Genomic DNA, 12181 nt, shown 5'->3' with positions numbered 1-12181 from the left:
AGATCCCCACTTGATTAACAACCAGACACTCCCTTCCCGCTCACCTGAGCGGCTCCCACACAGCCCTTGGAGCCAGGAATCTGGTGGGAGCTGGCACATGGCCCTTCTCGACCTTTCTGTGCTAAGTGAAAGCAAAAATCAGCACCAAAAAAAGAAAAAAAAAATTCAATAGCTGCCGGTCCGGGTCCAGGGAACCGCAGCTTTGAAGAAACAGAAGAGACTTCACAGCTAAGTTAATTTAAACAATAAAGTGTGAAATAAACTGGGAGAGAAGATCCATCCACTTGGGCTCAGTGCCAGATCCCAGTGCTGCATGCTCTCCCAGTCACACCTTTTGTGCCTTTCCCAGAAGCACTACAAATGTACACCCTGCTTCCATCCCACATCCATGGCCAGGACAGCAGCACTAAATGTGCTCTGCAGGTAAATGTGAGCCACAGACCATCTCAGATCAGGGAGCTACAGCTCTGAAGCCTACAAACAAAGGTCCTGACCTCCTTTTGAAGCATTTTATGGCAACTGGAGAGGACTCTACACAGGAGAAGAGACCACAGGCTCAGCTGTTGAAAGTAAAAAAGAAAAGTTCTGCTCAGCCTACTTAATGTGCTTTATTTTTAATGCTGCTTTTGCTCCAACAGCCAGAGAACAATTTGGAGAAAGAACGTCTTTGTTAGAGATTTTACGCCCCAGCCCTTTATTTAAGGTGCAAAAGCTCACAATAAATGTCACTAAGCTCTCCTACCCCTTTCCCACAGTGGTGCCCCAGCACAATGAGGACCAAGGAGGAGTAATTACCAAACAGCTACTCCTCAGCAGTAAGAGAAGAAAACTAAAAACCATGTAAAAATAAATCTGAAATCCTGACCCATTCTTGCAATGCTCCGTGGAAAACACGCCAGGCAGGTAAGGCAGCCTGTGGCCCTGAGAGAAATGGACACTGTGAATTTTCCAGGGCTGAGTGCTGGGGAAAATGCTGCAGAAGACATCCCCAGTGAGGGGAAGGGAAAGAGACTTCAACTTTCCCCCTGTGAACAGCAAGAATGAACAAGAGTGCCCTTGAGGGAAATGCAAGCAGCAGCTTCATCACCCAGAGGCTGTGAGGGCTCCCACAGCTACAGAAATGAAGGTGCAAAAGCAACAAGGTGAAAAAACAGAAATTTAGAAGGTTTTCAGCTGAAAATGCTTGGATGACCATCACCCCCATCCCACATCAAGCATAGGGAAAGCAGCCTCTAGGACATCTTTATTCATTAAGAACTCTGAGTGCTCTCTTGGGATTTCACGAGTTAACTCCCTCAAGAGGGGAATTTTCAGTTAATGAAGCCAGAGAATAAACATCAGATTCATCTTCATGTTGAAAGCTTTTGCTGGGAACAGCAAGGTGAGCCTCAAGCCCATCAGTTTGCAGGATTTCCTTCCAGCTGCCTTTCACAGAGGGCTCCTGAAGACCTCCACCAGCAGCTCCCACTACTATTTCAACTAAATTAAAACAAATGGGAAGTGAGAAGCTGAGGTGAAAGAAAATTTCAGTGTTTTTACACACAAGGTACCATGCTCTGGATCAGTGGTGTTACTTTAGCATTAGGCCAGATCTGCCAAAGATGAGTAAGAATTTAATACTGATTAACAAGAATACAGCTCACACACCAAGGATTGAGCTGCTCATGCAAGTCAGGCATTCAGCTACACCTGCACATTTGTAGGCATCCTGCACATCAGACCATTGTACAAAGCTGGTCCTGAGGGGCCACGTTTGCAGTGCGGAAGGGAAAGGAAGCAGGTTTATGTCCTGAAAATCCACCACAGGAAAAACACCCAGCTCCTTTAGAGCCAAGCTTCACACTGAAAGACCAGCAGCCTGCTGCCAAGGGCTGAAGCACCTCGCGTGCTTTGTGTATCAACACCTTTACTCTGGAGGTGGAAGAGCCTAGCAAGCACAAGTTAATCAGTCAGAGGCCAAAAAAATGCAGCAGCTTTGGCAGATCTGATTGTAACTACTAGAAAACTCAAGAGGTGCTTCTCAAAGCACCCCAAAAGTTATCAATTTACTCCCTTGCTGAGACACATCCCAGTGACTACAAAATCCACCTTGGCACTGGCCCTGGAGCGTGGCTCACAATGCCTTTCATTTCCTTTCCATCTCTGTGAATGTAATACTCTTTTCCTCCTTCTAAGCCCAAAGGGAGCTGCATTTCAAGGAGTTCTGGAGATCTCCAAAGGAGGAGTGGATGGATTCACTTCTCCTCAGCAGAGGTGAATGGATGTCAGCGTTTCTGTCAGGCACTGCCCCCCACTAAATACCTCTGGGTATCAACCAAAACGCCCTGCAAAGCCTCAGTCTGAAATCCTGCTGTTCTCTGGTGTCACCAGGGCCAGCAGAGGGGCAAGGGGAGATGGGGGCTGCTGCCCAGCCACCCTCCCACTGCAGGAATTAACCACAAACAAGCACTGGCACGAAGCTCCTGCTCTCGCATGACTGCGAGCATTCCTCCCCCAGAGTTTATCATACAGCACCAAATACCCATAAACATCTCAAGGAAGGGCTGGCCTGGGTTCACCTTCATGCAAGGAAGATGTCAGGCTCTGGCAGGGAGCCAGCCATTCATGTTTCCTTGAGCTCTGTCAGCTCTGACTCAAATGACCTTTTTGGGGGGCGAAAAAAAAAAAGTCTTCCATCACACCCCTTCCTCCCCCTCCACCCACTGTGGCACTTAATCACAGCAGGATCACAGGGGACAATTCCCATGGTGGCAGTGAGTCATGGTGTCCTGTCCCGCTGCAGCAGAGGCACGTTCCCATTTCCAGCTGGCCTGGAGGCTCCGGGCAGAGAGGAAAGAGCCTGGAGCTGAGCAGCAGCAGGTTTAAGAGCCTCCACCACAACGTGGATCTTTGCCCTCCAAGCCAGGCAGGACAGACACTTTTTGAGATTTTGACAAGTCCAGATTGTCCAGTGACAGCAGTGTCCTCTCAGTTCTACTCTCCAAAACCTGAGCTGTGCTTCATATGGTGCCATGATGTATTTTACACCACATTCAGGCAGTGGCCCAGCCATTCATCCAAAATATACTAAGCACAACGCCATGATTACAAGCAAGAAAAAAAAAAATCTCTCTCCATACTCCTCAGCATCTCCTAAAATCCATTTAACTTTCCTCCCTGGAGCTGTTTGTCATATTTCTGGCACTCAGACCTGGGTCTGACATGGAGACCTTCAAGTGACTTTTCCTCTTCTTGCAGCCTTTCTCTCCCCCACAATTCTGAAAAGAAAAATCACTCCTCCCCAAGGAGGCAGAGCCAGACAAGGTACCAGCAGGAGCAATTCCCATCCAACCCCCAGCAGGTAAGTGGACACAGCCCCTTCCCAAGCCATGGTGGGAGCCCTGATCCACCTTGCTGATGAAGCCATGAAGATTAGGCTGCTGCTGGCAGTGTGATGTGAGGAGAGTGTTTAATATCCTCACACCAGCTGGGTGGCCAGCCCAAGCCATTTTGGAGCTTATTTGCTGGCTGTGAATATTCCTTCTTCTCTCCTTCCCACAGGATTTTAACACCCCTGTGAGGAGGGCAAGCTCCCAGCCAGCAAAAAGCAAAAGGCTGCTTAATTAACTGACCCTCTCCCAATTGCCACAGCCTCGCCAAAGGCTGGAGAAACCTGATTGCAGCTGGTAATTCAGCACTTATGGCTGGAGAGGGATGGAGCCAGCAGGGAAGCACAGCAGCAAAACAAGGGCCTGACACCACAACCCCTGTGCCAGCCCTGCGTGCCCCCAGTGCCATCAGCACTCCAGGCACTCAGGAGCCCCCAGAGGGACAAAAGCTTTTAGTGGCTGTGAGTCCCTTAAATTAAACCTTAATTGGTCCAAGAGCTCTCTGGATTGATACACAGAGCAAGGAGAGGCCTGGTTTGCCAGCCAAGAAAAAGCCCCGCTGTCAGACATGCCTGGGAGGGTGTGCAGTTCTCACTGGTATCCAAGGAATTTGGGAAGCCTGGCTGCCAGGTACACTGGCCTGATCCTGCACCTGCCCTGCTGACCACACTGGGTCCCAAGAATTTCTCTCTCTTCTATCCTTTCAACCAGAGTCAACTTCAAAGGGAGGAAATTGGCGATTCTCTAACTTTTAATCTGTTTCTATTGCCAGACCTACCAAAACAAAGGAGTTAAAAGCAAAGAACTGACTCTCACCAGGAGCATAAACAGGTGATTACAGCAATTACATGCAATAAGGCCATGTATGAAGGGGAAGCCACTAAAACCAGCAGAGGCTTGTATTTAGGTATTGTATTGGTATTTAGGCTTGTGCTGCTCTTGGGACCAGCTGGGTCTGTCAGGTCTTGCAAAAGTGACAGGAAAGCAGAGGTTCTGTGAGAAAATCCACCCCAGGTGACGCACCTGCCACCAGCACCACACATGCAAATTCTGATAGCAATCCTGCAGAAACAATGGTGCAATCCCACCTGCCTGGGTACCAAGGGCAAACAGACTCAGGAGAGAGAATGTCAACGTAGACCAGCTCAGTTTTAACAGCACTGAAGTCCTCCCAAACGATTCCAAGCTCTGGCTCCCAGCACAGCAGCTCTGAAGGCTGCAAATCCCCAGGTGAGCCAAGCTCAGCAGCTTGCAGGCACACGGAGCAGCTGGGTTAGCTCTGGCCTAAAGCCAGAAGGCTGCCAGGGAGAATGACAAAGAGGAGGAGAAGCTGCTCTCCAAAAAATCCCTCCGCAGAGGAGCAGTGACACAAAAGCCACATTGCAGGCTGGCCCTTGGTCACAGGGGGAGTGAGTGCAAAGCAGCACATCCCTGCCAGCTGGGATGTTTCTGAGAGACAAACACAGCAGATGCCACCTTGGCTGGGGAGGGCTCTGCTCCCAGAGGCTTTGCCCACACAGCTCTTGTGCAGATATTTCACTGCTGCTCTACAGCACAGCCTGAGACAGCTGGCACTCATGGAGAGAACAAATTTTTTAAGGATGTGTGGCAGACTCCAAAATGAGTGCTACAGCAAGGGAGGGAGCAGAGCAGAGCCAGTCCTGGGGACTGAAGTGTGTGTTAGAGGCATCTAACTGAGGGGTGCATCATCAATACAGACTGGCCATCTCTGGATGTAAATTTGGAGCCAGGCACCTGCAAATTGCACTGACAAATGAGCCTTTACTATAGCAGAGAAAGATGCACCTGAAAAGTCACTGTAAAGTTTTGGTATCTGAAAAATCTCGAAATCCCTGCAAAACAAAGCAAACTCGCCAAGGGGCCGTGACTCAGCTCCCAGAAGGCTGCTGAGCAATCACAACACACAGGTCTCCTGGGGGAGAGGTGAGCTCCAAAACTGCCCCATCCCACAGACTGCTCTGACTTGCCACCATCAGAGAGCAAACATCCATTGTCATCCTTCGTCTTTTATAGGAAGACCTTCAGCAGGGACTTGCCGTTTTTTAAAAAGTTGTAAACACATGAGTTAAAAGTTTTAGAGCCTTGAATTTCTCAGGGCTGTATTTTCCCATTTTGGGGTGAGGCCTTGCCAAGTGTCCACCTTTGAGAAGCAGGTACCCTCTAAAAGGAATGGCACCTACATAAGGTGACTTAACTTTTAGGGAAGACCTAAATAGTAACAACAAAGAGCACAGTGTAGTTAATATTACAAACAGGCAACAGGTTTTGCCTTCCCTGTTTTAACCAAAGCCTCCTGCCCTGTCATTAAAGAGTGCATTTTATTCCACACTTCCAGCGAGGTCCACTAAAGGATTTTAGAAGCAGAAAAGCAGTTCCTCACCACCATGGCCTATGACATAAAGAAGAAAGGATTAGTGTTACCTGTCCGAGGTCCAGGGTGACGTTGACCTGGTTGAACTCCAGCCCCCGGGAGAGAGGGGGGCTCTGCCACCAGCGCTCTGTCCCATCAATGGCATTTGTGATGGGGTGGGCCTTGTTGCTGTTTGCAGAGGAGCAGATGTCGCAGTACTGGCCCTGGAAGAAAGTACAAAAAAAAAACATTTAACTCTGGCCAGAAAAACGTGGTACAGAGCAGTCGGGTATCAAGCAATTCTGAAAATACAGGGTTTCATTCACTGCAGAAAATACAGCCTGCTAATGCAAATCAAGATACAGAAAGTTTTGTTCGCACCAATTTAAAGCGTGGGTGCAAAAAGGTTCATGAAAAAGGCTCAAAACCCCCACAACCAGCCAGTGCAGAATCTGGGCTGCTCAGAGCAGCATCCCCCTGAATTTCAGATATGCAGTGAACATGGACAAAGGATCCCAGACTCAAAGGAGTGGTTACCAGAAGCAGGAGTAGCTGAGGGAGAAGCTGCACTGCAACGGAGAGCAGAGGCTCAAACTCCATGGTCAGCAGCTCCTGTGCCGAGGCTGCCACTCACACCCAGCCCTGCCCTGAACCATTCAGCCATTTCCATGGTCCCAGACTGGCAGCTCCTCTGCCCAGCTCCCTGCAGTCTGTTTCTTGTCCACCTATTCATTCCACAATATAGCTCTTTCAGCTACATTTTCCAGCTTAGTCTCGCAGCCAAGTTCCTTTTGCTGATGATGCTGCAATGCAAGGCCAGGAAGGGACAGCCCCAGCTGTCAGCTGGCCAGGGACTGCCACCACTTCTCTGCCTTGCTTTTGTGGCCCCGGGTGGTTTTGTCAGCTCCATGGACACGCTGCCAGAGAAAACAACCCCACAACTTTAACAGCACCTCCTGAGCAGGATCACACAAAGACCTGAGCTGTTAGGGGCAATTCTTTCTCTCTCATTAATGGACAAATGAATCTGACCCACGCTCAAAGAAACCTGCAAAGCCCCCTGAAAACTGGCAAATTGTTATGTGGAGCCTCTGTTGTGTCGCTTGAATTGCTGCTACAAACAGAGCTGTGTGAGAGGCAGCTTTCCTTTTAAAGGCACAGTTATCCCCAGGCAGGAATGCTGCCCTTGCCTGTCCCAGCTGCAGCCAGCGTTAATATTGCACCAGGTACAAGATCTCAAGACAGGCAATCCCCTTCCTGCCCTGCCAGGGCTGAGGCAAGACAGGGCCACTGCAGAGCAGGTGATCGTCCAGATGCTCCAAACTCTGGAGGGATCTCCGTGCGAATGAAACAGATTTCACAGCATTATTTCCCACTACCACGTGCTTTGTTAGTTGCAGACAACTATGCAATACAAGTTATCCTGAACAAGAACACTTTTTAATTAATTCCTACAGAGATGTGGAAATAGAGATGGGCAAGCACACAGCCAAAGAAAAAGGGAGCTGAAACCATCCAGGTAACCCTGACATACACACAGGGAGCACTCAGTGTACAGAGGGGTCACAAGGCTGGTTTGGACATGCTTTGAGCCAGGAGGGAGAGCAGACCAGATAAAACTGACCCAACTCTTCAAGCTCAAACCTTTAATGGGAACCGGTGCAACAGGTTGTGTGGAAATTTCTGCTGCACAACACACAGCACTGAGGTGGGGGGGAAGTGAGGCAAGGTTACAAAACACGGATAAATAACAAAAAGATTACTTTCATACTTTAAATTCTTGCCACAGATGCAAAAACCATTTTGAACCCAGACTTCACATTGATGGGAGACAGTCAACTCAAGCTGGGTAGGAGGGGAGTAAAAATTAGGATCAGCTGCTCCACATTCATAATGCTGCTGTTGTCCCTCCCTGGGCAGCCTGCTGGGCTGGGAACACATCAACAGCTGAACAGGTCTGCTGTTCAAAGTGTGATTAGCCTCTCTGATGCACCAGTTGCTCATTAGTTGTCTCATTAGAGCCAGACCTGAACCTGACCAGAATCATTTCCAGCTATTTGTATTTTAGAGCAGCTCGGGCTCCTGCACATTGTGTCGGGTTCTCCACAGGGAAGTTCTGACATCAGCAAGAGGATTTTAATTAAAAAGCAATAGTGAGCTGCAGGCTTAGCAGAGCCTGCAGGTTGCCAGAGCAGGAGAGGCGTGGACACTACAAAGGTATGGCCAAAGGAAGAACTTCAGCAATGCAAGGAGTTCAGGGCAGCTCCAAGAACATCAAACTGCCACTATCAGAGCAAACTGCAAAGAGGGAGAGATAAGGAAGGAGTTTGAATGAGGGGCAGCTTGCAGAGACCTGCAAAGCCTGATCCTGCTCAGGACACTGGCAACTTTGAAATTTCCCCTGAGCATAAAGACCAGCTGGGCACCCTGCTGGCACCTCTCTCAGGGGACACAGGTGGCTTTGTCCCAGTTCATCTGGCCCTGCCATGACCCAGCACCAGCTCCCCCCACCTGATTTATCAGAAAGCCACAGGGAGCATGGGACTGCTGGGGATGAGGTAAAAAGGGCAGGAAATGGGGTGTAAAAAGTACAGTTTGAGACAAAGTGCCTGCTTGCAGGCTGCTCCCAGGGAGACAACTCACACAGAGTTAGGCAGGTGCTGTCTCACCACATGTCTTTCCTGTGGGCAGCAACAACTTGTTCCAAACCTGTGTTTTCATTTTCAGCCAGTTAAACCCCTGAAATCCAACACTGTCATAGCTGCAAACACAGAAGGGACACCTCCAGAGAGGTACAGCACCAATGGTCACCTGGAGCACTGAGAGCCAGATTCCTTCTGCCACATACCAGACACGACATGGGATAAAGGGGCACCAGCACAAATGGTCACTGACACTGCAGCACATCAAAAGACAGTGCCACTTAATTCTGAGACATTCAGGGATGAAACAGCTTCAGATCCCATCTCACTCTGGAAGAGTGAGAGGGCCAGAGCTCTGGTCAGTGCCCACACTGCCAGGCAGGGACAGCTCAGGGCTGCAGCTCAGTGTGCAGAGCAGAGCTGTGAACACAGGCACAAGCAGCACAGCCTTGAAATCAGTCAAATTTCCTGTACGTTCTTAAATTCTGAGGTCTGTAATTGCTTTAATTCGTGCCAGCAACCTGCCTCACTGCTACAATCCTCATCTGAAATAATCACCTACAGCCCTGCCCCACCCTCAGGAGCAGCACCATCCCGGCTGGCTCTGGAACAGCACCCAGGCACACGGGTGGGATGGGGAACATGAGCACACAGCTGTGCCTTTGCAGACTTGTCTTGGAAGACAGCACCTCCAGTAAAGCTTAAATAAAAAAAAGAAATCTGTGATCTCTCTTCTGCCTTATCCTCGAGACATTATCATGCAGGCAGGGCTGACCCACGCTGAGGAGTGAATTTGACAAGGGAAGCAAACCTCCAAGGCAAGTCCCTTTCAGCACACCTCAGCGTTGCTGTGCCTCACATCCTTCCAGACTGAAAAGCCCCCCACAGTTGGAAATGCAGTCTTCTGCCAAAAAGCCCTGAATAAAGCAAAGGGAACTCCTTGAAAAGGTTTACAGCCTTCCCACAAGCTGTGCCAAAACCACTGCAAGTGACTTTAAGGCAGTTTTCTGAAGTAAACTTAATGATTATTGACATTTTAAGACCATCATGTTTAAAAGTTGGTGAACTCCCTTTTCTGAAGCCTCCTATAATGTCAAATTAAACTAGAAGAAAATAGAGAACTGACTCAATTAATTTATTAGACAACTGCATTAACGTTTATCCCAGGTCTTGAACCAAGCAAATGCCCCTTCACCAGCACAGCATGTGGATGTCTCTTGCAGGGTCCCAAGAGGCATTTTTCCAGTATTCCTGATGAAAACCCCTCATGCCACATCACACATGAGCAGCAATGAGCAGGTGAATGAAGGAGGGCAGGGACTCCAGGCTGGCAGGACACGCAGGCAGTGAGGACATGCATGTGGAGCTCATTATTGTTGTTTCAGTCTGCTCAAATTGAACACTTCCCTCCCACCTCCCTCCTTGCTTTAGTCACCGGGTGGTGCCAAGACCCCTGAAGGGGATGAATTGGCAACTCTGACCTCTGCTCTGATGCCTCCTGTTTCCTCCCCTCCCTTTTAGGTGCTGCCTGTGGTCATGGAAAGGAGCCACTACAAAAGGAATTTTCTAAAGCTTTCAGACCGAGTGAAGCCCGCTGGCCTGGGAAGTGGTGCTCACATCAAAGCCCCCCTGTGCCAGAGCTGCACAGGGGACAGGAGGGGGTGGCTGCAGAATTCCACAGCTCAGGAGCTGTCTTTGGCAGCAGGGGGATGCTGGGGCTGCCCCCAGAGCTGGTACAGCCTGAAGGGTTTATTTCAGTCAGCAGCATCCTTAGCGCTGCGTGTCACGCTGAGCTAGCAGGGTGGCCAGAGCACAGATGGACACACGTGGAGTGATAAATGCACACCCACATTTGCCAGCTTTTCCAGGCAGCCTTATCCTCCCCGTTTTGCTTGGCACATTATTCACATATTTATTTGCAAATGCACAGAGCAGCAGTTACTTCTTCACCCTCCCTTACTCCTTTGCCTCACAAAGGCACAATTACTACATAGAGGTCCCTGTAAGCCTCCTGCTACTGGGACTCCAGGCAAAGCTTCTTTAGGTTACACTATTTTACAGTGCAGTGAAGTGAGACGTGGCTTTAAAAGGTGGCAAAGCTCTCAGGAGGACACGTCAGGTTTCTGCCATCCAGTGACATCTTCAACCATTTATACTACACAGAGAGCAAAATTCCGTGTCATAACCACACAATAGCTGGAAAATTCCTAGTGCAGGAGAATGTGGCCAGAAAGAGAAAAATGCTTCAGAGATGATCTTGTAACAAAGCCACCCCCGCCGAAAGGCTGAGAAAGTGACAGATTTCCTTTGCTCATCATTATTAGTACAACAGGGACAACAGCACTGCTCCACCGCAACAGGTGAGTGGCACCAGGGCTCTCACAAGCAGTCAGCAAAAAACCACTGAGCAGCAGCTGGTGGCTCCATGGCTGGCTTCAGGCTGTGAGAACATTTCAAATCAGAGCTGTTCTTCCCAGCTTGGGCTGCCCTCAGGGGGGACACTGGGTCTGGAGCTCCTGCAACTCAACCTGGTGTTTTACAAGCCCGTTTACAACTGTTCTTTCCTCCCTTCGAGGGAGCCATAGCTCTTACACTGCACTGCAGCTTTTGCCGTACATTCCTGGCTGCAAGCTCCCTCCGGGCAGCTTAAAATGGGACCCCTGAGATGAATCACCTGATTGTAAAATCCGCTCTTGTAACTTTCCCCTCGGCTCATCCCAACGCCCCATTGAACACACGGGGAACGGCGGAGTTAAAACACATCAATGTAAATATTATCAGCTCGAGACGCATCAAAGCGACCACTATCGCGTTTACCAAAACCATTCCCTGACTACCAAAGCGAATTTAGGCGCTGGCTCGCCCGGGGTTTTACAAACACAAAGAACGCGCAACTTTAAAAAGAAGGAGAGCCCGGCGAGCCGCGTTGCACGCCAGCAGCTCCCGGCACGGCTGCGGGAGAGCCGGAGCACGTGTGTGCCCCCAGCCCCGCCGCTCCGGGCGATGCCGGGCACCGCCGAGCCCCCGCACCGACCCGCCCGCCCCAGCGCTGCGGGGGAAGCCGGGCTGGGAGCGGGGCCCTGCCCTCGGGGCCGCACAAAGCGGGCCCGGCCGTACCTGGATGGTCTGGTTGGGGTCGCCCCCGGCCACCGGGCCCCCCACCAGCTTGCAGTACAGATCCTCCACGGCGCGCCGGCTGCCGGCGCCCGCCGCCTCCTCGCCGCAGGTGGCGGTGGCGGAGATGCGGGTGCCCTCGGCCAGGTTGAAGTAGGGCGGGTGGAGGCTGTGCCCGTTCACATCGCTGGGGAAGGAGGCGGGCGGCCGGGCGGCGGCGGGCAGCGGACACAGGAGCAGGGACAGGAGCAGCAGGGACAGCGGCAGGAGCAGGGGCCGCGCACCGCCCCGCTCCGCCGCCTTCGCCATCTTCGCTCGGCAGGGCCGGGCACGGGCTGCGCTCCCCGGCTCCGCTCGGCTCTGCCCCTCGCCGCCGCCGCCGCGCTACTTCAGCCCCGGCGGCGGGGAGGGGCCGGCGGCCCCGCCGCCCCGGTTAACCCTTTGCCGCCCCGGGAAGCCCCGGCCCGGCGGGGGAAGGGATGCCGCCCCTCCCGAGGGCAGGCGGACGGGATCCCCCGGGAACAATGTGCCCATTGTGTCTGCGGGGCTGCGCTTTCAGCGCGTTAAACTCCATTAACCGACGGATCGGGTTATCTGCAGGAAAAACTCTATTACTAATTAACAAAACGGGGGAAGGCTTGAGCAAACCCGGTTGGCGCTCCTCGAGGTGTGCTGTGGGTTCTCGG

At 51.2% G+C, this 12181-nt stretch overlaps 1 protein-coding gene across 2 annotated transcripts in view; it reads right to left on the bottom strand.

Annotated features, from left to right (window-relative positions):
* Positions 1 to 11860, bottom strand: part of LAMA5 (laminin subunit alpha 5) — an 85343-nt gene extending 73483 nt beyond the window's left edge. For both annotated transcript variants that reach the window (XM_064391963.1, XM_064391964.1), the window contains exons 1-2: positions 11499 to 11860; positions 5811 to 5963 (exon numbers count right to left, since the gene is read on the bottom strand). In XM_064391963.1, the coding sequence (XP_064248033.1) occupies positions 5811 to 5963; positions 11499 to 11804 (459 nt within the window). In that variant the 5' untranslated portion in view covers positions 11805 to 11860. The remainder of the gene's footprint in view (positions 1 to 5810; positions 5964 to 11498) is intronic.
* Between the last annotated feature and the right edge of the window lie 321 nt (positions 11861 to 12181).

The sequence above is a fragment of the Passer domesticus genome, chromosome 16 (assembly GCF_036417665.1).
Source record: "Passer domesticus isolate bPasDom1 chromosome 16, bPasDom1.hap1, whole genome shotgun sequence".
NCBI classification, from domain to species: domain Eukaryota; kingdom Metazoa; phylum Chordata; class Aves; order Passeriformes; family Passeridae; genus Passer; species Passer domesticus.
The sequence above is the reverse complement of the archived record's forward strand: the minus strand, read 5'-3'. Positions and strand labels throughout refer to the sequence as shown.